This window comes from Charadrius vociferus, unplaced genomic scaffold (genome assembly GCF_000708025.1).
Source record: "Charadrius vociferus isolate BGI_N301 unplaced genomic scaffold, ASM70802v2 scaffold201, whole genome shotgun sequence".
NCBI classification, from domain to species: Eukaryota; Metazoa; Chordata; class Aves; order Charadriiformes; family Charadriidae; genus Charadrius; species Charadrius vociferus.
This window is the reverse complement of record NW_009646936.1, coordinates 249,187-273,290: the sequence shown is the minus strand read 5'-3', so window position 1 is coordinate 273,290 and position 24,104 is coordinate 249,187. Positions and strand designations below refer to the sequence as shown.

Sequence of the window (24,104 nt, the reverse complement as noted above, 5' to 3'; positions counted from 1 at the left end):
CCCGCTGCTCCTGTCAGCCGCGGTGGCCGTCGCTCTGCCACCGCTCCCCCCACCCCGCCTCGGCCAGTAAATTTAAAAAGAAGAAAGAAGTGTTAATGCTGCTTTTGAGCCTGCTCCGGCTGAAAGACTACGACCACCTCAGCAATAGCCACCCTTCGTACGTTATCCAGGGGGTTCAAAAGGCATCTATACACATAGTGAGGAGCAACATAGCTGCTGACAAAAGATGTAGTAAAATAAAAACTGTACTATAAAGATGTTTATTCTTTAGGTTTTGTCAGTGGTTGATCCTGTTTTACCAAACTGTATTTTTTAACCTCTTATTTTGTTTCCTTTGACCGCCTTCATTTTCCAGACATTTAAGCTAAAATGAACAACCTCAGGAAAAAATAAGCAGTTGGGTGCAAAGCTTCAGAATAAATGTCAAACTAACAGGATTCACTCCTGCATAAAAGCATCACTTTCAAGGCTGCGTTACATCACACTTGCAGTAAAATAAGATTTACTCATGCTTTTATAGGCTTCCCTTGGATCATTTATCAAGAACCTACTACAACTCTGTTGAATGACAGAAGACAGATTAACCATGGTTCTAGATATTCGATTTTCACTTCCAGCTTCTGACACAGGTTTAAAGTGCTGGTGTCCACTGTTGGAGCCACCCATACAGTGAAAATGAATAACACAGTTGAACAGAAAAAATACTTTTGCTCTCAAATAAGAGCAAGTAGGAAGCCACACGCTTTGAAAAAAGAAAAGCAGCAGTTTCTTCCTGACTGGTAATGGAGGACGTTGGATAAACAGATTTGAGCTGTGCTTGGCATAGGACTGAGGTTAAAAGAGGGGAAGTGAAAGTGTACAGCACAGGAGGGTATTACTGGAAAGACAGCAAAGATAGTGTTACAGTAACAAGATACATAAAGTGCCTCAAACATCTGAATGACACGATTGTTATCAGCTTATGGACTCTAGATTCATTAGGCTTACTGCCTGGTTGCCAAAATTAAGAAAATCAGCTGTGGGGGGAACTCTTACTATATCATATCCTTCCCCTCCACCGTTCTTGCCAATGCTGATTTCAATTAATTACAAATTTTAAATGTGGATTAAAGACTGAGCACAGAGTGCTCAGTCTCAATGCAGTCAAAGGCAAAAGGTAAGTATAAAGGTGACTTGGTAGCGGCTGGAGAACGGAGTACCAATAACACCTGATTTCCTACCACCACCACCACCACCACCACCACCACCCCCCCCTTTAATTTCTTATGGTTGAAAACCAACAGAAACTGAGTTTGCCTGTAGATGTTACTGACATTTGTAATTGGGGCAGGGCAGACAAGATTTGTGTCAAGCCTGGGAACATTCTGCTTAACTGAATCAAAAAAAAAAAAAAAAGCCACAGGACCTTCACAGACCATTTGTGCTGAGGTACAAAAGATGTTTAAAGTCTGGTTACAGAATTATTTGAAAGTGTAAACTAATTTACTTCTCAAATACATTACATTTCTTTATCTTCCACAGGCTTAGAAACTGGGAAATTGTGTGTCAGAATTGGATGACTTGTCTTTTTCTTGCTTGATTCTTCTGAACTATTTCCATAGAAACTTTGGCTTCATACAATGGGATTGGTTCATCCAGCTGAGGCCTAAAATGGAACAATAGGTCAAAAATGTCTGGTGAGCATGCTCAGATCAACAGAAATATTGCAGGACTACTGCTATAGACTTTACTTTCACTATGTAAACTTTGCTCCTTAAACAAAATAAAAGTTTTATAGCTTTGCTTGGATTCACAGAAGAAGGGGAAGAGCCCTAAAGCAAACAGGAAACAGAAGTTAATTAAACGATATCCTTCTTAGGGGGGGGGGGGGGGAGGGGAAAGTGGTGGTGGCAAGGCTTTTGCTCAACAGCAATACAGTTATCCTGCATCAAGAGAAAGGATCTTCCATTCCCACCTCTTTATGGGAGTCTTCATATCTAGTGAAGCTGTCACTCTTCTCCTCAGAGGAGTATTAGACAGACATATGATCTTTTACAGCAAACACTATTTTTCAATCAGACACACTGCTGAGCAGCCAGATACATGCTCTTCCTCCACAAAGAGAAAAAAAAGTGCTGCCTCTGTTAAATGTTGACATAGTATATGGCACAGCAAAATCGTGGGGTTTACCAAATTTTCTTGTGCTTATCCTGATATGCTATAAACAGAAATAGTCCATAAACTGCTCCATATAAAATATGTCTGGTATCTCTTCCTGAGCATCCCAATATAAATTTGCAATACAGTGTTGGCAAGAGTTTTCTACTTCTAATGCTGAATTAAAAAAAAAAAAATTTAAAAGATCACATCACTCACCTGAAAATGCTGCTTGATAATTTCTCCATTATATCTTCTAAGATGGGTATCTAAGAGGACTGTCAAGGTAACAACAGATAAAGCCTTCTATAATCATGTTTGCTGGCAAGCATCCTCTATTGATACGAAACCAGCAGGATCAAGGCAAAATGAAAATTAACCGGAATTCCAATCTTTAGATCAGATTTATGCACTTGTTTATATATCAGAAACCTCCTTTCCTGAAATAGTATGCAGAAATGCATAACGGAAAACAGAATTTTGAAAAATAAAGCAAAAGGGTTAAGACCGTCAAAATGCAGCCCACACTAGTACAACATTCATCAATCAGAACAGCAATTGCATTTTTTTTGTGCAGAGTGAAGAGGCCAGACTTTGGTACCACTTAACTATCCCTACTATTCATATAGACATCTGAGGTAAAAATCAAAATAAAGCTGGGAACATAGAGTCCATAAATTCTTGGAGCACCACTGTGCATCTGTAAGGGATCTTTGAGTTAATGGCTAACATTCATGACAATGCAACAGATGAGGCTGTGTTTAGGGTTTATACGGAACTCAAAAAAAAAAAATTCCTTTCTTCATTTTAAGAGCAATCTGGTTAATATTTGAAGCTTAAGCCATTTTAAAAAGCGATCACCTTGCAATTTCTCCAGATTATATTAATGCCATATGCTCAAAAATTTCTCAAGATACGCAGATACAAAAAAGCAGAATTTTCCTTTCAACTTTAAAGCCTGTTGTGGTAAAATGTGCTGTTGTTATTAAAGATACCCCAGGAGATGACAGAAGAAATCTTACTGTTTAGTCAGCTTACTTTTTATGTGTGGATAATTACTCAGTAAGCATTCAACAAAAATACCAAACTATAAAACGATTCATGACAACCTGCATCCCGTAAATATTTCCTTTGTGTGCCTGACCTTGCCCAATCTACTTTGCAGTTTAGTGGAGGAGGGGACGACTTCTTTGCAGTACAGTCAGTCGTTTCACAAATATAATGACTAAATCCTCACCTGCCTCTGCCGTTCTGCTAAACTGCAAAAGTGATTCAGCAGATCTTAATCTGCAGTGCAGTACAGCACAGGGAGGCTCCTTAAAGCCATAAACAGACAAACTTTCCATTACTTGAAGTGATCCAGTGAAAACTGTCATGCTAGTAGCAAGCTCAGAGTCCAGATACTTAAGACCAAATGTAGGTAATGCAAATGGAGGCAGCATTCCTCTTCCAGCACCCGCATCTTTGCTCAATAAATTTTAACATACATAACACTGCAAATAAGGAAAAGCTTATGAAGCCAAAGTATTTTAGATTCTACATTTAAACTGATTGCATTAAGGTTTACAGATGATGCATCTACTGCCCAAAAGAACAAAAAAAAATTCCAAAAAGTCATATGCATAATATAAAAACTTACAGAATCAAATCTTCCATTAATTGGTTCAATCTTGAATCACAAGATTGCATTTTCTCCAGAACGTGTGTTTTCTATTTCAGCACTGGTTTTAATGAAGTATGTAGAGACATTTATTTAGAGGGAATGCAGAGACTAGCTTAAAACTTGAATGTATGTTATATTTTAGTTACACTGTATGCTTAGCTGTGCTGACCTTTAAGCCTGTGGTTACACGACTGAGTAGAATAGAATCTATTAGTTGGTTTCTTGGGTATATTTCCATCCACTCATATTAGCAGTCAGTATTCAAAATGACCATCAAAAGGATATAGAGATACTTCCCTTGCTGTATATTGGATAAGTTCCATATCTCATCATTCAGAAAGGAGACTGTGGCTCCTTTAAGAAACAAGGAATGGCTATCTGGAGGATCCAGCTTAAACAAAATGAAGAAAAATGATGTTTAGTTATACTTTCCTATTAAAAAAAAAGGTTAAATGGTTATTTTATATTGATGGTTACAAAAACCCAAAGGAAACAAAACATCCTTTGCCCATTCTTAAAACTTAGCAAACTTATTATATTTACAGCTTTAAATGATACTTTTCTGTCTTCTCAAAGTTTAATACCCTGAGCCAAACAAAATAGTTCCTTTAAACTTTGTCAACATAGCCAAGCTATTAAAATAACTTACTATGATCTTAGAGAAGACAGCCCCAAAATTGTCCCAAAGGAAAAAAATTATTAATGCTGTATACTTCCCATTTTCTGGATTTGAAAGTTTTCTTAAGTGAAAACTGATGTTATTTAACAGTGGGGAACCATTCAGCCATGACAGAAACTTACAAACACATCCATGTAAACACTGTGGTACAAACTAACTTACTGACACAGAATCTTTACCTGAAGATTTTTTTCTGTTGTTATCCAGTGTCCCCCAACACCAAGAAGAGTAATGATATCATGCTTGTGAGGCAGCAACTGTGATTTTGAAGCTGATTCATCTTCAGCACTATATAATTTCACTGGGGAGGAAGAACAAATTTGTTTGAGCTCAGAAGAAAATTCTGTTCAGAATGAAATGTCTGTCTCTTCCTGTACTGAAAACCATGTATTTTGGGATTCTTTAGAGTCCTATGTATTCTGATACAAATGAGTTGCAATATACGCATATGAATACACACAATGTAAGATGGCTGTCTGGAACAGCATTACAATTAAATTATGCTGTTAATCACATGAGAATATCTGAGAAAGTAGAAGATTTAGGAAATTCAATATACAGAACTTTTAACACATTTCAGTGGAATAAATTCTTCTATTATTTCAGCTAAAAATAGTAACTTCAGACTTTTCAATTATTACAATTGTTTTAGAATACATGTTGACAGTACTGGTGATTATGGTGTAATTTTTGTGTTAAAATAAGGGAGCATAAAAAAAAAATGATGTCAAAAAAATGATGTCACAGCTCTACTCTTTAAACACATTTTTTTTCTTTTCAGGTTTAAATAGAGGAAAATTTCAGACAAATTTAGCAGATGACTAACAGTATTAGATGCTTCCACTAGAGGGTGGTATGAGGAGATCTTAAAGAGATCTTGCTGAAGGAGATCTACTGAGTAAAGATACATACATAAAATTGAATGGGAACAAGCAACTAACTGTAATCATTTGAGGTGATGCAGCCTCCACCTATATTACTTGGAGATAATTAAAAAAAAAAACCACAACCAAAAACCTAATGGTGCTCTGAAGACCAGATTTTCATCAGTTACATACCTCCAGCATCTAGAACAATATCCACTCCCAGGCCACCCGTTTCTTCCAAGCAGCTTTCCGCCACATCTATTTTTCCATTGGACACGTCTATCACTCGAGCTAGAAAGAGCGGTACATTTAGTCAATTACAGTAAAAATGTAGAGTTTAGATTCATAGCAGAATAGGAAGTTTCTAGTTTCTGACAGTATTACAAGTTTGCAGCTAAGTAAAAAAACCCTAGCCAGTAGTTTTTTCATTTTGCAGTACAGTGCAAGATCAACACCAAAAATATGCATTAGCTTAATGCAGCAGTAAAATTCAGAAGTCTGTTTAGCTCAGAAAGGATGAAATATGCTCCTATAAGAATTATAAATTCTTCTGTAAGTTCATTGTTTGCTTTTCTTCTTTGCCAAAGTGACTTCAAAAATAGCAAGTTCTGGAGTGACTAGTCATGTTATTGAAGCAGAAGGGAGTGGTGAAAAGATAAGGCGGCACCTTATTTCACGTCTCTCAACTTTCAAATTATCTATCAAATAACCACAGCAGTTATGCTTTGGGAGAGTTTTCCAAGCACAGCTTTCTTCCCTTACTCTATGTAAGAATCACCACTTCCTGCCAGTCCTTTGCAGAGCCCTTCCCTTGCTTCCACATCACAGTGGGAAATAAAAACCTATTCTCCCTGGCATGGAGCCCTGTCTCCCAGTACAAGTCAGAAGTAAACATGTAAAAATGTAATAAATTCAGTCACGAGGCACTGACTTGACCTTTCTTATGTTTCCAACAAGTCTTTGAATCTTAGCATACTAACTTTTGTTTAAAATAATGCTTAGTGACATCGTTACTTATCTCACAGCATGGATAAACTTATTAATATATTACTTTCTACATGTGTAAACTCTAAATGGCTCTCTGGGTCATTAAATAAATATTTAGATAGAAGTATTTGCATTTCCTCTTGAAATATTTCTGAACTGAAAGTCACTAATACATTTTCTTCTCATATATCTGTGATACCATATTTATAGATGGCTATAAATCACAGAATCAGGAATAACGAGGGCAGAGAAGTAGCAGGTAAGGTTTTTAGTTTTGTTTCATAGTTATGAGGTAGAACAAACATTTAGAAATTAAAAAGGCCAAAGACTTCTCAGCAAAACAATAATTAAAACAATGTCAAATAAATTTGGAGGCACATTTTCAAAGCATAATGGATTAAACTTAAATTTGCAATATGTACTTACCCACTAAAGGTTGCCGTATGCCTTCTTGAATTTAATCACGGGGGTGGGAAGGAAGGAGAGAAGAAAAATTACAAGAAAATGGTCATTAAGAAGAATATTAACAAACACTGAGTTAATGCTTCCGGGTTTTGGTTTTTTTTTTTTTTCCTTCCAATCAAATAATAAGATACATTCAAACTCTTAGGTCAATCATTCTGTTTCTTCACTGAAGTCAAATTATCTGGCTAAAGAGAACACACATGGTCATAATTTAATAAAGATGTCACATTAATTTAATAATGATAGTCACATTCCCCGTATACAAATAAAACCCCATAATAACCTCTTGTTATTGGTTTCTTCAGTCAAGTTTAAAGTTTTTTCTTAACCCGGCAATTTGACAGGGTATAAAATTTCTGCAAATAGTTTCACTTTTTGAGAATAATGCTGATTAAATAGACTCAAAGCCTGACTATAAAAAAAGGCACGCAATGGTTTAGTCATTTTGACTATTTTCTGATTTCCGTTTAGCAAAAGTCTCCAGTTTTGTAACTTAACGCAACAGTTCAAACAGTACTTATCAAAATCCACTTCAATTTCCTTCCTAGCAAAATGCTGTAACAATTTCTCTCCACTGCGGAAAAGGCTGGCAACAAATGATAATACAATTTTCTATAATCCTTCATGCAAAATTTCTCACAGAACTTTTGTAAATTAGTTCAGTTTCTTTCTCTCTGACTTGCACAACTTCTTAAGTAACATTATTCTCACTGGCAAGAAGGCTTCAGTTTCTTCTTTCACTAGTGGTGAGAAGTAGAAGTATCAGTATTCCCACAACTTGCTACTGGAGTTTACTCTCACCCAGTAAGTTCAGCTACAGAGTTTAAAAACTGTCACACAAAAGATCTGCTACTTGGTTTATTGAACATGCTCAAGAGTGCCATGAAATCACTGAGGACTTCTTACCAGAAACATATCCACTGAAAGCTCAATATTGTGGGTTTTTTTTTTTTTTTTTAAATTAAAATCTAACAACAAACCAAACAAAGAAAGGGGTAACCTAGGGAACAGAAGAAATATATATGTGTGTATATATACTTTTTCTTCTATTCTTTAACAGAAACTCATCACATTATTTATGTAGTATTCTGTCTCCAGTCAGAAACATAGGCATTAAAATTTCAAAGTTTGTTATAATCCCCTCCTTCATAGTATTATTATATTTCCTCCAGAGGCTACTGAAGACATGCAAAGACCCCATCCTGTTGATCTAAATATGAATCCTTAAACATTAACAAGAACCTCTACTTCAGGCACTGGAATCATATTTATTAAAAAAAAAAAAAAAAAAAAACAACAACCCCCCCCCAAAAAAAAAACACAACAAAACAAACCAACCAACAAAAAAAAAACCCCAAACCACAAAAACAGTGGCTTTTTGCTTTCACACTAACTCTTTCTCTTTTCCATTCTGTACCCAGGTTGTATGTTTATTTGAAGTAAAGTTGCAATTAAATTCCCTCCCTCCCCTCCCCCCTGTTTATGTTCCACAAACATTTGCAAAACTGCTAAACTAAACTCCTGTTGTTGTAAAACAAGAACATATATGAGCCATATAAGCAATGGCCTTTTTATTAATTCAGCCATTTTACGAATCAGCTAGTTATGCTATACACCGATAACACAAACTGCTGGTCATTGACAACTGACAGGCTCTTGCTAAAAAACTAAAAAAAACGCTAAACAATCATAGAATCACAGAATGGTTTAGGCCCTTGAAGATCATCTCATTCCAACCCCCCTGCCATGGGCAAGGACACCTCCCACTAGATCAGGTTGCCCAAGGCCACATCCAGCCTGGCCTTGAACACCTCCAGGGATGGGGCCTCCACAACCTCTCTGGGCAACCTGTTCCAGTGCCTTACCACCCTTAAAGTGAAAAACTTCTTCCTAATCTTTAATCTAAACCTGCCCTCTTCCAGTTTAAAGCCATTCCCCCTCATTCTATCACTACATGCCCTAGTAAAAAGTCCTTCTCCAGCTCTCCTGTAGGCCCCTTTAGGTACTGGAAGGCCGCTATAAGATCTCACGGGCGCCTTCTCTTCTCCAGGCTGAACAGCCCCAACTCTCTCAGCCTCTCCTCATAGGAGAGGCGCTCCAGCCCTCGGATCATCCTCATGGCTCTCCAAAACAAGCACAAAGCTGAAAAAGCTTCCATCCACAGATGTTAGAAGCCATCTTAGCTAGGTATGCTTGGGTTATTTAGAGCATTTATTTTATATTAACATTCATATAACTTAAAAATACCAGCAAAAAGTAAATATGTCAAGCAACCCAGAGTCATATTCATATGTGCTAACAGGACTATGATAAAAAAATTAATTGTCAAGTCCTTTCTTTGCTAATAAAGTTTGCATACCACTAGCAAAATATACCCATAAAACATTACAAAGTGAAGTTTTAGGTTTTTTGTATTTACTCCTTCACCCTGTTACAGCTGGCGTAACAAATCTCTAATATCAACAGCATTCACAAAAATGCTTTATGTTCTGATGTCTGTAGTGTCTGCTATTACAGTAAAAAAAAGCCTTCTGAAATAGGAAAAGGAAAAAATAGCTTTCTTGCGAAGTTGCAAAAAACAGAGGTAATAGAGAAATCTAGAGAAATAAGTCTGCCAGGTCTTAGAAGAAATTAGTACATTTCCAACGCAAAACTTTGCAGTTCCCTGTTGGAGATCGTTAAGGTCAGAAAGCAAAAAATGTTTTTCTCCCCACTCTTGTGTAATAACCTCTGCACAGCACTCCACTTCCTGCTGCATTATCAGCACTCCAAAGCCACTACTGGAAGAGCTAAATGCTTACTTGGTAGGCTGGAAGTGAATCACTCCCCAACACCGCAGATGTGTGTGAACGTGCAGCCCCAGAATGCACATGCAGACTGTGTTGTCTCTGTGCTTCCACTGCCAGTTCTGTTCTCGGGAGCCAGAAAGGAATTAAAATTGACAAGAACTCTGTTCTCTCTGTGTCTAAAGAGCAGCTCTCTGGCCTATTTCATCCCTCTGCTAGCTTACTATTCTTGAGCCAGCAGGGAGAACACAAAGACAATACTATGTGCACCTGCACATCAGCAATGCCTGACTTTAGTGAGTCACTAAGAACAAGAGAGGACCTTTGAAAACTGTTTTTGTTCTCCATTTGGAAAGCCAAGATTGCTAACAATATTACTACGCAAAACAACAAAGGAGAAAGGAGTCAGAGTCAGGGACAGTTAACCTTGACATTATCTTTTTAAGCAGATCTCATCTTAACCCATATACATTTTGATTGATGTGACTGATATATATATAGACATGATAACTGACTACACAATGCTTTCCCCCCAGAGATATTCTTAAGAGACACAGCTACTCTTACTTATACTTCTTTGAATGACAACAAAAATCATACACTGAAAAATAAACTTGGTGATTGTACTGGGGCAGCCTTTGTATTTTGAGGAGGAAGTATCAGACACTAGTTTTAACCTTCTGTTCACTGTACAGCAAAGTTCATGGGCTGCAATCAAACCGGACTTTGCAATGCCATTTTAAAACTGTCTGAATAAAGAAAAATTCTGCTTTCCTCCACTCTGCAGCATTGGAATAAGAAAAAGTTTCATCAGGAAAGGAGCTAGTAGCTTTTACATAAAAGTCTTCTCCCATGGTCCAAATAGCACTGGAGAATGGATTGAGAGTAGCCCTAAGGAGAAGGACTTGGGGGTGTTGGTTGATGAGAAGCTCAACATTACCTGGCAATGTGTGCTCGCAGCCCAGAAGGCCAACTGTATCCTGGGCTGCATCAGAAGAAGCGTGGACACCAGGTTGAGGGAGGTGACTCTGCCCCTCTACTCCACTCTCGTGAGACCACACCTGGAATACTGCGTCCAGCTCTGGAGCTCTCAGCATAAGAAGGACATGGACCTGTTGGAGCAGGTCCAGATGGGGGCCATGAAGATGACCAGAGGGCTGGAGCACCTCTTCTACGAAGACAGGCCGAGAGAGTTGGGGTTGTTCAGGCTGGGTTGTTCAGGCTGGAGAAGAGCAGACTCCCAGGAGTCCTTATAGCAGCCTTCCAGTATCTGAAGGGCACCTACAAGAAGGCTGGAGAGGGACTTTTTACAAGGGCATGTAGTTACAAGACAAGGGGGGAATGGCTTCAAACTGGAAGAGGGGAGGTTTAGAATAGATTTTAGGAGGACATTTTTCACTCTGAGGGTGGTGAGGCACTGGAACAAATTGCCCAGAGAAGCTGTGGCTGCCCCATCCCTAGAAGCATTCAAGGCCAGGTTGGATGGGTCTTTGAGCAACCTGGTCTAGTGGGAGGTGTCCCTGCCCATGGCAGGGGGGTTGGAACTAGATGATCTTTGAGGTCCCTTCCGACCTAAACCATTCTATGATTCTGTGATTTTGAGGGGAAAAACCCACAAAAACTTAAGTATAAAAGAGAAGAAACAGAAGTCATAGATGAATCCAAGTATTACATCTAATCCAAAGCTCACTTGGAAAATAGGAAAATGCAGAACCTTTGAGCATCCAGCTACAGTTACGACAGCACTTGAAACTGAGCTGCCACACAGCTTGATAAAATACTATTAGAAGTAATTTGAGTCTGATGAATACGGTATCTCTATTATGTGATTATATCTGAACTCTGGCTTAGGTATCTAGATTACATACTGCGATACTGGTGATTTAATAATGCTTTCTTCTTGTTCACAAGCAACAATTTTATAAAATGAAAAGACCTCTTGAGTAGGTAGGCCAAAAGCCAGCACTCAAGCACTATTGTGTGAGATGGAAAGTACTGAGAGACAGTCATTACAATTTAAATGAAGAATAAAAAGGTCATTAAATACACCTGAAACAGAAATTAAATACCTATAGAGTACAGAATAAATTTTAAAACTATTCAATTAGACTATTTATAAATTTGTATTTCACTTTTCAGCTACTGAAACAAGTCTCTAGACTAAAAAGGAAAAAAAAATTGAGACATTCTTTAGTGTAAACTTTAGCACTGAAGAATATAGCTTACCCACAGGAAGTCTAAGCCTCTCCAGGTACTGCTTATCTTCAAGACTGTATGCAGTAGAGATCACTTTAGCTCCTCTGTGTTGTGCTAACTGAATAGCTATTGTACCAAATGGCTGTAGAAGAAAAAAGGCAGATGAATTTATTTAGACCAACAATTTGATGCAGTTTAAGAAACATTATATTGCAAAGGACATTCAGGAGATGTCAGAAGAGTATCCAGAAATGAACTTACTCCTTCAACAGAACACATCTGAACCAAGAATTTGAATATTCACAGATCTACTTCTGTTCCAAGTGAGGCAAAAAAGGCTTTTCCTTGACTGGGAAGCGCTGAACAAACTTTCAGGAGTTAACTAGTTCTCCTTTTCAACAAAATAGCTCAGAGTCTACTTTAAGTAACACAAGTACCATAACTGCAATTGCAACTTGTAGCTTTGGGCTTGATTGCTTGTTGAAGGAAGAAGTGCTACCAAGGAAAAAGCCCCAGCCACATTTACATTAACAAATCTTGGCTGAGGCAAGCTCCACATCTTCATTAGCAATAATGATTGCAGTAATGCAAATGAAATTATTTATATCTAAGAGAAGTTAAAAAGCAGTGGTGGGAAAGGAATAAAAAAAAAAAATCAAGGCACTTTCCTTCAGTTATACCTGAGGGCTTAGGGTAAAACTATGTCAATGTACAACACCAGAAGAGAACCACTTCTCTTTACTACCCACACAACATGTAAAGGACTGTATTCTTGGCTCACTATCTTATGTGGGAGGGCCTTTCCTATTAATCCATTAAGTTAATGGCACCGCCAGGAGTAAAATACAAGGCTTGATAAGTTTAGTATGTTGTAAGAAATCCAATCATTCTGGTGATAAGATAGTTATTTATGGCAGAGGTAATCTTTCTGTTCTGAAATTGTTAGTATTGCACAGTTGTTACCTACACTTGCTCCATCCATTACAAGGACAGTTTTTCCAGGAGAGACATGGGAAAGGTAGTGTAAAGCTGTGTATGCTCGGACACCATCACGAACAGTCCCGGCTGCTTCAACCCAACAAACTTTTTCTGGTTTACGAACTAAGTTTGGGGAAAAAACAAACAAACAAAAAAACAGATGGGAAAAAAAGCAAGTCCCTGACATTTCACTCAGAATTATTTTTTACACTTCACCAATTTCTAAAACACGAAAGAAAATGGCACGAGTCAAACCATCTACAGGTATAATTATGATATACTTCACAAAGGCAATATTCCGATGTTGTGACTCATGGCAGTGTTAGGTTAGCTACATGGAGTCAAAGTGGAAAAGGCAATTGTTATTTCAAGAATAATGAGTTTGCTGCTGCAGCACTCTTGTAAGCAAGTTCAAATACAAATATAATATTTAAAATGGGGGGGCGGGAGAGAGACACTTCCTACCATACCCTCCTGACAGAAATTATCTGAGGAGATCTCTTCTCCTTTTCACAAAGATAATTCTGACACAGAGTATACAATGTAAGTTCCAACCCATGAGCTCCTAATTCTTTCTGTATAGTTTAGAATCTTCTACTTCATAATCCATTGGTATAAACAGCTTGTGGAGGTTGTAACACATTTTAAGATAGATAAAGGTCAAGATAACATTATTTGTCATTTCTGTTTTCTGTTGTCTCTATGTACAAGATGCTTAAGAGTTTTCCCATTCTACCCACACGCTTAAAAGCCTGGGGAGGTAACGCTAATGAAGTACTCCGTTAACTAGAAATCACAAGTTCAAACACCATTTTTAACGTAAGCAATTTACATGATTTAGCAGAGACCTTGTTACCAAGCTAGAAAATCATCATAGCCCAGCTGAGAGTCTAGCATAGAACTGAACTAAGTAAGCACAATCCTCTTGAGGCACACTAGAAAGGAAAAAGACTGGAAAAGTTTAGTCTGTCCCTTTAAGCATAAGAACTGTCAGTTTAGCCTGAATTGGTGAAGCTATAAAACAACATAAGCAATGCAATCACCTGGGATCATTTATCAGTGCGCTGGAAAAGAATTCCAGGGATCATAGTCAGCATCATCACTTTGTGTGCCAGTTCATGCTACTTAGCACAAAGCAAGCTACTGAAGGTAATATGAAGTCACCAATAATTTCTGCCTATAGTTACTGTAAATAGTGATAAGGCAGCACAGACCTCTAGATTTCATTTTGCTTGATTTGTACTTTTAAGTGTTAGAAAGAATCAACCTTACTTTTTCATTTCCATGAGTCCATGATTTATTTTCCAAACACTGTCATAGCTAATTAAGAAGATTTCATCTTCAAACAAGTCACACAGAATCACACAGAATGGTTTGGGTTGGAAGAGACTTCTGGAGATCATCTAGTCCAACCTCCCTGCCAGAGCAGGTTCACCTACAGCAGGTTGCACAGGTCACAACATAAATAATACTTGTTACCTCTCATATATTTAAAAAAAAACCCAACAAACACATGCAGAGGATATTTTACAATATTTTACACAATAAAGTAGGGATTTGGGTTTGGTATAAACAAATTTAAAGGAGTCACCTCATAACTACACAGGTCGAATTCATGGACAGTCACAAAAACACAATACAAACTAATATGAGCAGACGAGTAGCTTGTTTAAAGTAACACAACAAACTTGGGAGAAGCACAGAGATTCCCAAATTTAGCATTCTACACATTAAAGTACTCTATGCCCAGAAAGGGAGAACTGGAAACTCACAATAATTGAAAAGAGTACTTCAACACTATGTTTTCCCCAATCTTCATTCCCTGAAAATTCCTCTCTCCAGCTTCTAGTCTGCTAACTTCATCCCATCTGTTAGTTCGGTCACAAGTAATATTCCTGGATTAAGTTAAAGTGAGGAAAAAAGCAAATTTCTCTTCATTTAATTTTGTGACAGATGAGGTGAGGAAAAAGTAGAAAGACAATGAAGCAACAAAAAGGGAAGCTAGAAGGGGGGAAAAAATGAGAAAAAAAAAAAGTAAGCTTGTGTGGTTTAGGCAAAACATTAACCTGTTAAATGATAACAGCAAAGAAAAAGCCTTTTAAAGTACACAGTATTCAAACTTCTATGAACAGGTGGAGTAGACAATGTCTGAATGTTGCTATACAGAACAAGTTTGCCCAGAGGTCCAAGTTAATTAGATCCCTTCTAGAAAAGCTAAACTGAAGTCTAAAGATACAGTAAATGTATATATTAGCAAAATATATGAACTACGTACCCAAATAATGCTCATGAACTAGAACAACTTCACAAAGACCAGACTCTTCAGAATCCAGGGGCAAAATTCCTGAAAAAAAAAAAAAAAAAGAACATAGACCTTTCATTTCAAACAAGCAGACATTATAACCAAAACAAGCTCCTAATGAAATTGCTAGTCCCACTTGGTCTGTGGTTCAGTTGCCCTCATCACGTTTATGACCGGTTAAGAAACCTTGGCAAGGTAACAGCCTGTAATCTCTATGGGTACAGTGCACAAGATGGTTCGAAAGATGCTCCAAACAGCATTTTGGGGTTGGGGAGAGAAAGAATGGGGACACTACTGAGTGTTTTTTGCTACTGGCACGCTTAATTTTTGTTAAGTCATGTCTGAACTCATTTCACGCTGCTCTCACTCTGATGAGTGCTCCTGTTTCTACTCATGGCTAACAAAGAAGAAATCCAAGCTCTCGTATTGCAGACAGGCACAGACCAAGCCACACTACAGATACCTCTAGTCTTCCATCCTGATGCTTGTAAGTGTGTTATTAGCAAAGACAGCAAAAAGGAGACAAAAAGAAGTAGAGGAAAAAACAAACAAGAACACGTTGAGTGTAAGTTTTTAAAAGGTGGAATAGAGAAGAGGAACTGAAGGAAAAGTAACGCTCATGGAAGACAGAGAAAGCAAACACAAAACAGGGAGAAGAAAAAAAGAAATCCATCCAGGTCATAACAGTGCTTTTTTCCTCCACTGGACAAGGAAGATGATCCACGAGCAGTACATTCTGGCATCCAATCAGTCTTCTGAATGTATGTACCCTTTTTCATCTGTAAAACAGTATTTTCTTCCCTCTTCCATCCAAATCTTATACTGCATTTAGAACAAAGCAAGGGCTTTGGCTTAAAATCCTCAGCAAATTTGGCTGTTGTTTCCAGTCTTTCACAATTCCCATTAAAAAATGGTTACCCTACAGTGCTTGTATACATCTGCAGGTATCTCAAGGGTTTATCTATGGAATAATGCTAATGAAAAGTCTAAAGTAGCTGTCTACAGCAGCTATTGTGCAATTAGGAAATAATGCAAGAAGGGCAAGAATCTCAGAACAGAACACTTTCTTACAACATCACTGTCAACTCTATCTTACTTTCATAACTTAGTCATCCTCTAATCCTTATTTTAACATACAAAATATAAACATATATGAAAGAATGTCCCTAAGAAATAACTCTTCTAGCCTAAAGTATCATTTGGATTTTGACGATTAATACAATATTGTATTTCAAATGTTAAGAAAGATAGCCTTATAGTAAACTAAAATAGCCTTGGCACCTAAACCAGTTTGCCTTCTAACAGCTTACTATAGAAAAAGCAAAACACAAAATGAATAATACATGAAGACATTCCTTTTCTTGACAGATGCAAAAGTTCAGGAACAAGTCACATTATCTCCTAACACTCAAGACAGCCTCCAAGGAGTCATTGTACATTGCCGTCAACTCACATTGATTTCAGGGTCTCTAAAACCATTCACAAAAACACGATCCTTATACTGAGGGAAAGACATATGGCATCTTAAAGAACTATGCCCCTTAGTATACCTCATAATGCTTACTGAAGCGCCAACATGAAGTATAGACCTTTATTTTATGTATAGTATACGCATCAAGCATTTGAGACAAGTGCAAAATTAGATTTTTCACCTTATGTGTCAGAAATACTCCAGATAGCATAGGGCTTTTGTGCATTGATTATTTATATATTCAGTAACAGGGCGTATGGAGAACTGACACACAAATTGGCTAACCACCAGTAAATCTAAGCAGGTATTAGATTTATATTTAGGTTCATGTCTCCAAGTGTTTGTGCCAATTTAACTCAGAATATTTTTCCCTGCACTTGGAACATGGCACCATTGATTGCTAAAAGATTCTGAGAGCAACAAATAAAATTGACTGTAATTCTGAAAGGAAGTCAAGAATGTATCTCAAACCAAAATATTTTTGGCTGGTCTGAGGTTCTACTACTGTATTTTTCTTAACGAAACAAATGATTATGTATAGAGGAATATACTATATAGACAGAGAAATCTCCTCTGGAAGATTAAGGAAGGATCAGAAAAACTTCAAAAGCGAGAAACAATTCTTGATATGATTTTAGGAATAGATTAATGATTTAACACACCAAGTACTTCCAGTGAGCACAGTACTATTCTTACATGAAAATGAGTAGATACATAAGGACTGTATTACCATATTATTACTGTTAAACTCAGTAAGGAAACTTTGACAGAAGTACAGGTTTTTTTGTAAAATTCAAGTAGAAATATTTTTCTATCAATTGTGTATTTTGGGACAGTCTGGTGTTATTAAACACACAGGTAAGCAAAACAAAGCAAAACATTTGGCAATAGCTCATTTGCTTTTAAATCTGCTCATTTGTTAACTATGTATAAACGCACAGCAATAGTAACTGGGAAGTGTGCTTGTTAGGAAAGATTTAGCAAAATAGAAATATTTTGCTTCTATCTTTTGTCTTTATAGCATCTATATTGGATGCATAAGGTTGAACAGCTGTTTGAAAGGGAATGCTAGGAGATCTTAGTATTTAAAGTGCATTTTCTTTCTTTTAGGGATAAAAATATTTAATGCTGTTTTCTGTACCTTTCTATTTCCATACATGTAATTCTGACTTTTCTGTACCTGCACTTGAAAAGATTCAGCATTCAAGAATAAAAAAATGCAGACAACAGAAGTCTCAGACAAAATGAATCTGCTTCTTTTATGACCCAAGTACAGATTCCATTCCCTTAATGTCAGATTTACACTGAAGTAGCTCAGCTGATTCAAACTACTTATTCTCCATTTGAATTAATAAGAATGGAATGAAGTCCTAATTCACAAATAAAGCCAACCCTCCCACAGCCATTTAGAACGTCACTTAGACCTCTCAGGTCTACTGACATATTTTCAGAGGATTTTTTTTCCCTAACTACTTACTGAAACTGTACTGCTTCAGCTACAACAGGAGGCGATTGAAACACAAATACTATTTTAAAATACTCACCAGATGCGGCATATGTCAGTAAGATATGTAACCAAATGAGCAATACTGTTCACAATAATGATACTATTCATAGCTTAAAGTTAATTCATATGCAAGACCAGAAAATGCCTGGCCATAACTGTTCTACTTTATTAAACAAAGCAAAGACAGTTCTGTACCCCATCCCATAAAATGGAATACTAACTCCCAGGCGAAAGGATTACACCGTCTGTGGTGAATAAATAATAAAAATCACACATCTTATTCCATTAGATTTAAGCTAGGGATATGAAAGGTCTGCCAAAGTTTTACCAGCAAAGGAAAGCCCCAAACACTTTCTGTGTGATTTTTGACCTGGAAGTCTGATTTAAACGAACAAAAAAAGTACAGTGATTACCACTTTCCTTTCTGATGGGGCTTCTCTGATAATAATGTCATAGCACGATCACAAAGCATGGACTCCCTGTGGTTAAGTTAGGGGGGAAACAAGTCCACTTTCAAGAACTCTAAAGTGTAGTGAAAATGAAGATTCTGGAAAATGAGCTGCTTGAATCAGTGTTTCTTTTTAAATGTGGCCTTATATTTAGCAAAACACCTGAGTACATGCATTGCTTTTGGCAACTCAGAAAATCCAGTAGAACTGGTGAACCTACTTTCATGTCTCAATTAAGACCACTCTCGATTTCTTTACTTGAAGAGCAATTGACATGACTTAGAAGAAACTGAAGTCTTCAGTACGCTTCAAGAAAAGATACACCACCAGCAGGTAAAGGTATATTTTTATATCATCCTCAAGAAGGGAGGAAATAAGCCTAGACTTTGTATCATCCACAGAAATCAAAAGATACTTATTAATTACATCAAGATGGTGTTATAAATACAAATAATTGTGTATATATTCAGATGGTTGCCTTCAGAATACTCACTCTGCATGGCTAATTGGACCCAAGTCTATATTCTTAAAAGATTTGCTGAATGCAGTAGGACTATGACAGATTACATTAGCTGGGGACGTGAACTTCCATTCTTATAAAGAAAAAACTTCCCTAAGAGAACACTTTTAGACTAGAATTCTCATTTATAAGAGGTTATTCATGCAACGCTACTTGAGTCTTTGAAAATATATGTCTAATTGTAGATTTACCAATGATTATAACCTCAGCCACTCATTATAAAAAGATTATTAATTGTATTAGTTGATAAGGCAAACAAGCATTAACTTACCCACCACTTCATCATCTGGCTGAAAAAAGGTTACCTTTCTTCCAACTCAGGAATATATAAAAAGGAGGAAAGAAGGTATGAAGATAAATGTTTATAGCTGAAATCGAACATGCATTTGAAAGCACTTTTTATCACTAGCTCACAAGGCTAAAAACATACCCTGCTAGTGATTTTTTTTTCCTATTAAATGTGTACATACCAAACCCAAATGTTTAATTCACTAAACTTTGGCACCCCATCCACAAACAGTTACGTGCGAGTACACACATGTATATGTGTTTGAAAGAGCCAGGCTTTAAACTACACATCAAAGGTGGATATGTCAGTGAAACACTGCTGAAATTCCTGAATGTTATTTTGTCTTCACTATTCCAACAAATGATTTTTAGAAATAAATTAAAGACTGTTATAGCATGAGCAGGTAATATCTTAAGGTCTCACTATATTTTATTTAGAAAGCTGCTGTGCATTTTTTTTTTTTTAAACTCTGAACAGATATTCAGGAATTACAGTTCAGTTCCTTTTATTTCTTTCATTTCAGTGTCATTACTGACTTAGGGGAAGCCTCATTAAGAAAGCAAATAGTTCCTACTATTGAAGGCGTACCATACAAACAATATTTATTTGTTCTGGATTACCAAACCTTAATTCTTGCTCCATGCCCTCACAAGACAATTATACTGACTTACCTTCCAATACAACTCCAGAAATTTCTCGACCAACAGGTAGAAGCTCCTTCTCCAGTTTAATTTCTGACAGAAGCTAAATGAAAATAATGGTTACAACATTCTAAGGCTCAAAATTTGCATATCATTTTACAGTGTTTGATATTCACAGTAAGAAAGTTGGGCCATTACCAAAATGTTATCTGGGGGAAAAAAGTACACACATTCCTCATTTAATATTAAAACCTTTGCATTGATTTTCTGTATTTAAATTTAGAAGCATATAAAAAAAATAAAAACAGTTACGAACAAGCAAGCCAAACTGTGACTTAAAGTCAGCATGCAGAGGATGATAAAAAGGATTTACTGTAAGAGAACTCACAAGTGACAACTGATCTTTCTCCATGAATTAGGAACCAAATCACAGGTGCTTTTTATTTAAAGAGATATGCAAGAATACCACATCAATCCTGTGCCCTCTTTCTCAGCAGTAAAGCCGTATCCTCAGACGGCATAAATGGAATTGTGCCAATTACCAACTAAGGCCCCGGCTTAGATCTTCAACGGAAACTGTAAACACCTTTAGCTTTTATTAAAAAAAAAAAAAAAAAAAAAAGCAGCAGCAGCAAATACCTTTGTATCTATCCAGCTCAGTGCACAGGCTCTAACTTGTACTTTCACATCATTGTCTCTTGTAGGAGGAAGGTTTTCCTAGGACAAATTTACAGATGTTACATTATACAATGTAACGTGAATGTGCTGCTAGGATCCTCTCAAGCTCCTGAAAGCACTTTTCCAGAGTCTTAGAGTGTTTTGTAGTCAGGACAAGAAATGTTTTTTCAATGAAAAGGGAGCTGATATCACAATGGATTTACACCACCATTTTGAATACACGTATATTACTATTACAAACTGACAGCTAGACCTTACTAAATCTCAACAGACACTGACATTATTTTTCTGTTGGGTTTTTTTCTGCAAGTTAAATATCACACCCTTATCTGAAACAATTTTTGTATGTAATTACCCCCCCAGAGTCTGTCCAAAAAGCAGAAGGAGGCAGATCTTTAATATCAGAACTATATTGCAAGAGCGATGGAGAATTTTAAGAGAATTTTGACATGAATGTCTGACATACTATACTGACTAAACTTACTGAGTAGTCCAGATGGTGTCAAAGAAACAACACTGATAAGAATTGGTGTTGGCCCACAAATGATGGCTAACTCACATACAAAAGTGTTCTGCTAATGAAGCCTCCCCTTACTATTTCAACTTTTGGTTTTAGGATTGACATCTGAAATGATTTTAAGTAGTTGAGTGCTGCTACTTTGAAGTACTTAATTAGCCAAGTTGAGTTCTGGACTGCTGACTCCACATAGCTGTTGAAGAGCTACCTCAGGTACTGGATGCAAAATCATGTGTTTCCATGCTATACGAAGTGTGCAGTGTAGATGTCTGTTGGAACTGAAAGTGAAACACTTACCAGAAAGTCATGACAGCACTTTGTTTCTGTTTCTGAAGTTAAGATATATTTGTAAGTGTTTAAGCTTTCTTTGATTTTTTTTTTTAAACTCTTCCCAAGAAACAGCTGTTGCTTTTCTCTTAGGCTTAGCAACATGAACGGTAACCTCTGTCCCAGGAAAATTGAGCTGAACTTTTTCTCACCCCAGCTGAGTTAAACACATGCTGTTCCTTTAAAATTGCAAGGCATTTTGCCAGTCAGGCTGACCTCCTGCTCCTCAAACAAACCAAAGTGGGTTCTCACTCTTTGTTCCACAAAACAGAAAAACCATTAAACTGTTGAACTATATGAATGCTGCATCTCTGGTTTAAAAAAAAAAAAAAAGTCAGAATTTATGGGACTTCTGTAATTTATATAAGTTTGAGATTATATTGTCTTTTGGAACTATCCTTTTGGTATGCATAGCTCAATGAAACTAAGCACTGCTACAATGCGCATAATAAAATTGCCTTTCTTTATAAAAGAATACAAGTTTTAAGAACAAAAAGAGACGATGAATTGTTTGTGCTGTGAACTGGTTCCAGCCATCCTAATTTAAATATGTCATTATTAGGAACTGACCAAGCACCATATAAGGAAGATTTGCTACGGAAATTCTTCATCCAAGCTACTGACTTTTTGTTATCCACCTACTGTTCTATTAAGGTCTCCTTAGCCAACTAGCTTTCCTTTTTCTCACTTTTTTCAGTATTTCTTTCTATTTAAGATGACGATTCCATAGTGCTGGTCATTACACAGACACCTGCAGAATCAGTTCCTGTCTGAAGAGATTTAAATAGGCAAGTACGCCGACAAAGTCTATGTGCGGGAGTGCTGTTTCAAGAGCTGCTTTAGCTTACCTCAGACTGTACAAGAGTTGTCTGGCTCGCCTGTTGCCAGCATCTACTTATTCCCATCCCCTCCTTTGTGTTGGAGCTAGCGATCATGGACTCATCGCAACAATGTGAACTAACTTGTAACAAATTACTAGTTTTCACCTGGATAAGTAAGCTGATCCAGCTCACCTTATAGCTGCATGACTCCTAAAACCATTACAAGGGAGAAAACAAAAATGCGCTGCTGAAAGGTGAACAAACTTTTTCAGCACAAGCACAATTTCACAATCAGTTTAAGTAGATCTAAGATTGCTCCATGAATATGCAGGTTGGTAGTATCAAAATCACTCATCTCGTTGCATCCTTCTCTCCAGGCAATTTGTTAGATGTGCTTTATTACTGGGACTTTGCAGCTGCTCAGGCAAGATTCTCACCAGTACTATACTGTTCCATTTTGATATATGGCTCATAGGTATATTTAGTTATCTATATCACACAGGTATACATAGGTATCTATAGCAATTTATTTTGTACCTATAAGAGATTTAAGAACACAGGTTCACATCCTGAAAACCATATAAACACTCTTCTACTGTTCAGACACCCACACTGCATCAATATGCATTCGCTCACATCCTATTTTAGCCTTATGCCACAAGCTCATGTGTACACATGTATCCAAATAATGTTTACATTGAAGTGATAAAAGACTCTTTAGCACAATTGTTTCAGCTAAATTGACAGAAAAAGAGTTGTCGTCTTGTTGTTCCTTAAAGTTATAGGAAGATAGGTAGCTGGACAAAGGAGACTTATAAATGTCTCTGAGAAAAAGGCTGCACTATGATCTCAATCCTCACTAAGAGCAAAGAACTCATAAGAAGAAAGAAAATAATAGTAGGAACACTCCAAACATGATAAATTTCTCAAGCTATATTTCTACTTTTTCAGTGACCAGAAAATCCAACCAGGAGATGTGAATCCATACAAAGCCAGGGTTCATTTGTTATGCCTGCAAAACTTGCTTTTAAAATATGGACACAAAAACTGCACAGACAAATCTATCACTGGTCTTGCCAAGTGCTGCATGATGCTGGTAAAATACACCTCCCCTACTTTCATTTACCTGCCTGTATGTGCAAGGATTACACCAGTTCTTTTTTAAGTCTACAGAAGAATTAGGCGTTCCAATTCCCACGTGGCGTTCAGCCACACTCTCTTCTTCCACTGAATGATTTAATAGTATTATTATGATCAGAACTCACTCTTTCCTGGAAGACAAATGTCATTTCCTCTCCAGATGAATTCTGCTGACAATACAAGGCCTTCATAATGATCTGAAAAAAAGACACAGCAAGCAAACTGTAATACATGCAGTAGCTATAGAGCAAACAAGTAACTACAGCTTTATGTTACTTTATAAGCAGAACGGCAATTGTCTGCAAGCAACACAGGGCCTATGAGTCCTTCCAACACAAGTTCTAAAACAGATCAAGAAATAAGGCAAGATATGGTGTCACCTGCAACAGGTTACATCAATATTGTTGATGATAATATAGAAAAACCTAGGGACTGAGGATGTACATTAAAAGGCAACAAATGATACACAGGATTTACCAATTGATTGTCCAATGCAGTAGATGGGTTGTTTGCCACCTAGGCTGGAAGGCACACAATTTGACTAGCTCAGACGAAGGCAGCGCAAAGGGCAATATAACCAGTGCAGGAATACAAGGAACCTTGCTTATAACTTTACTATATAGGGTTGTTGGTCTCCTCTCCCAACTCGGCATGTGCTGTCCTCAATAAACAAGAGCCTTTTGGAG

At 37.1% G+C, this 24,104-nt stretch overlaps 1 protein-coding gene across 1 annotated transcript; it reads right to left on the bottom strand.

The window, feature by feature from the left end:
- Positions 1 to 1,249: 1,249 nt before the first annotated feature.
- CRYZL1 (crystallin, zeta (quinone reductase)-like 1) lies at positions 1,250 to 23,609 on the bottom strand. The gene is made up of 12 exons (XM_009894879.1): positions 23,544 to 23,609; positions 20,575 to 20,652; positions 19,966 to 20,038; positions 19,277 to 19,321; positions 15,032 to 15,100; positions 12,746 to 12,879; positions 11,809 to 11,920; positions 5,537 to 5,635; positions 4,658 to 4,779; positions 4,085 to 4,190; positions 2,356 to 2,401; positions 1,250 to 1,645 (listed from the first exon to the last, which is right to left on the bottom strand). Exons 1-12 carry the CDS (start codon positions 23,607 to 23,609, stop codon positions 1,546 to 1,548), a joined length of 1,050 nt encoding a protein of 349 aa, XP_009893181.1. The 3' UTR covers positions 1,250 to 1,545.
- Between the last annotated feature and the right edge of the window lie 495 nt (positions 23,610 to 24,104).

Coding starts and splice junctions, on each gene's coding strand:
- CRYZL1 (XM_009894879.1), bottom strand. CDS start 23,609: ATGAAGGCCTTGTATTGTCAGCAGAATTCATCTGGAGAGGAAATGACA. Junction 15,101..19,276: donor GCCAGATGATGAAGTGGTGG/GTAAGTTAATGC, acceptor TTTTTTTTTCAG/GAATTTTGCCCCTGGATTCT. Junction 2,402..4,084: donor ACAGCAAGGGAAGTATCTCT/ATATCCTTTTGA, acceptor CCTCTTAGATAC/CCATCTTAGAAGATATAATG.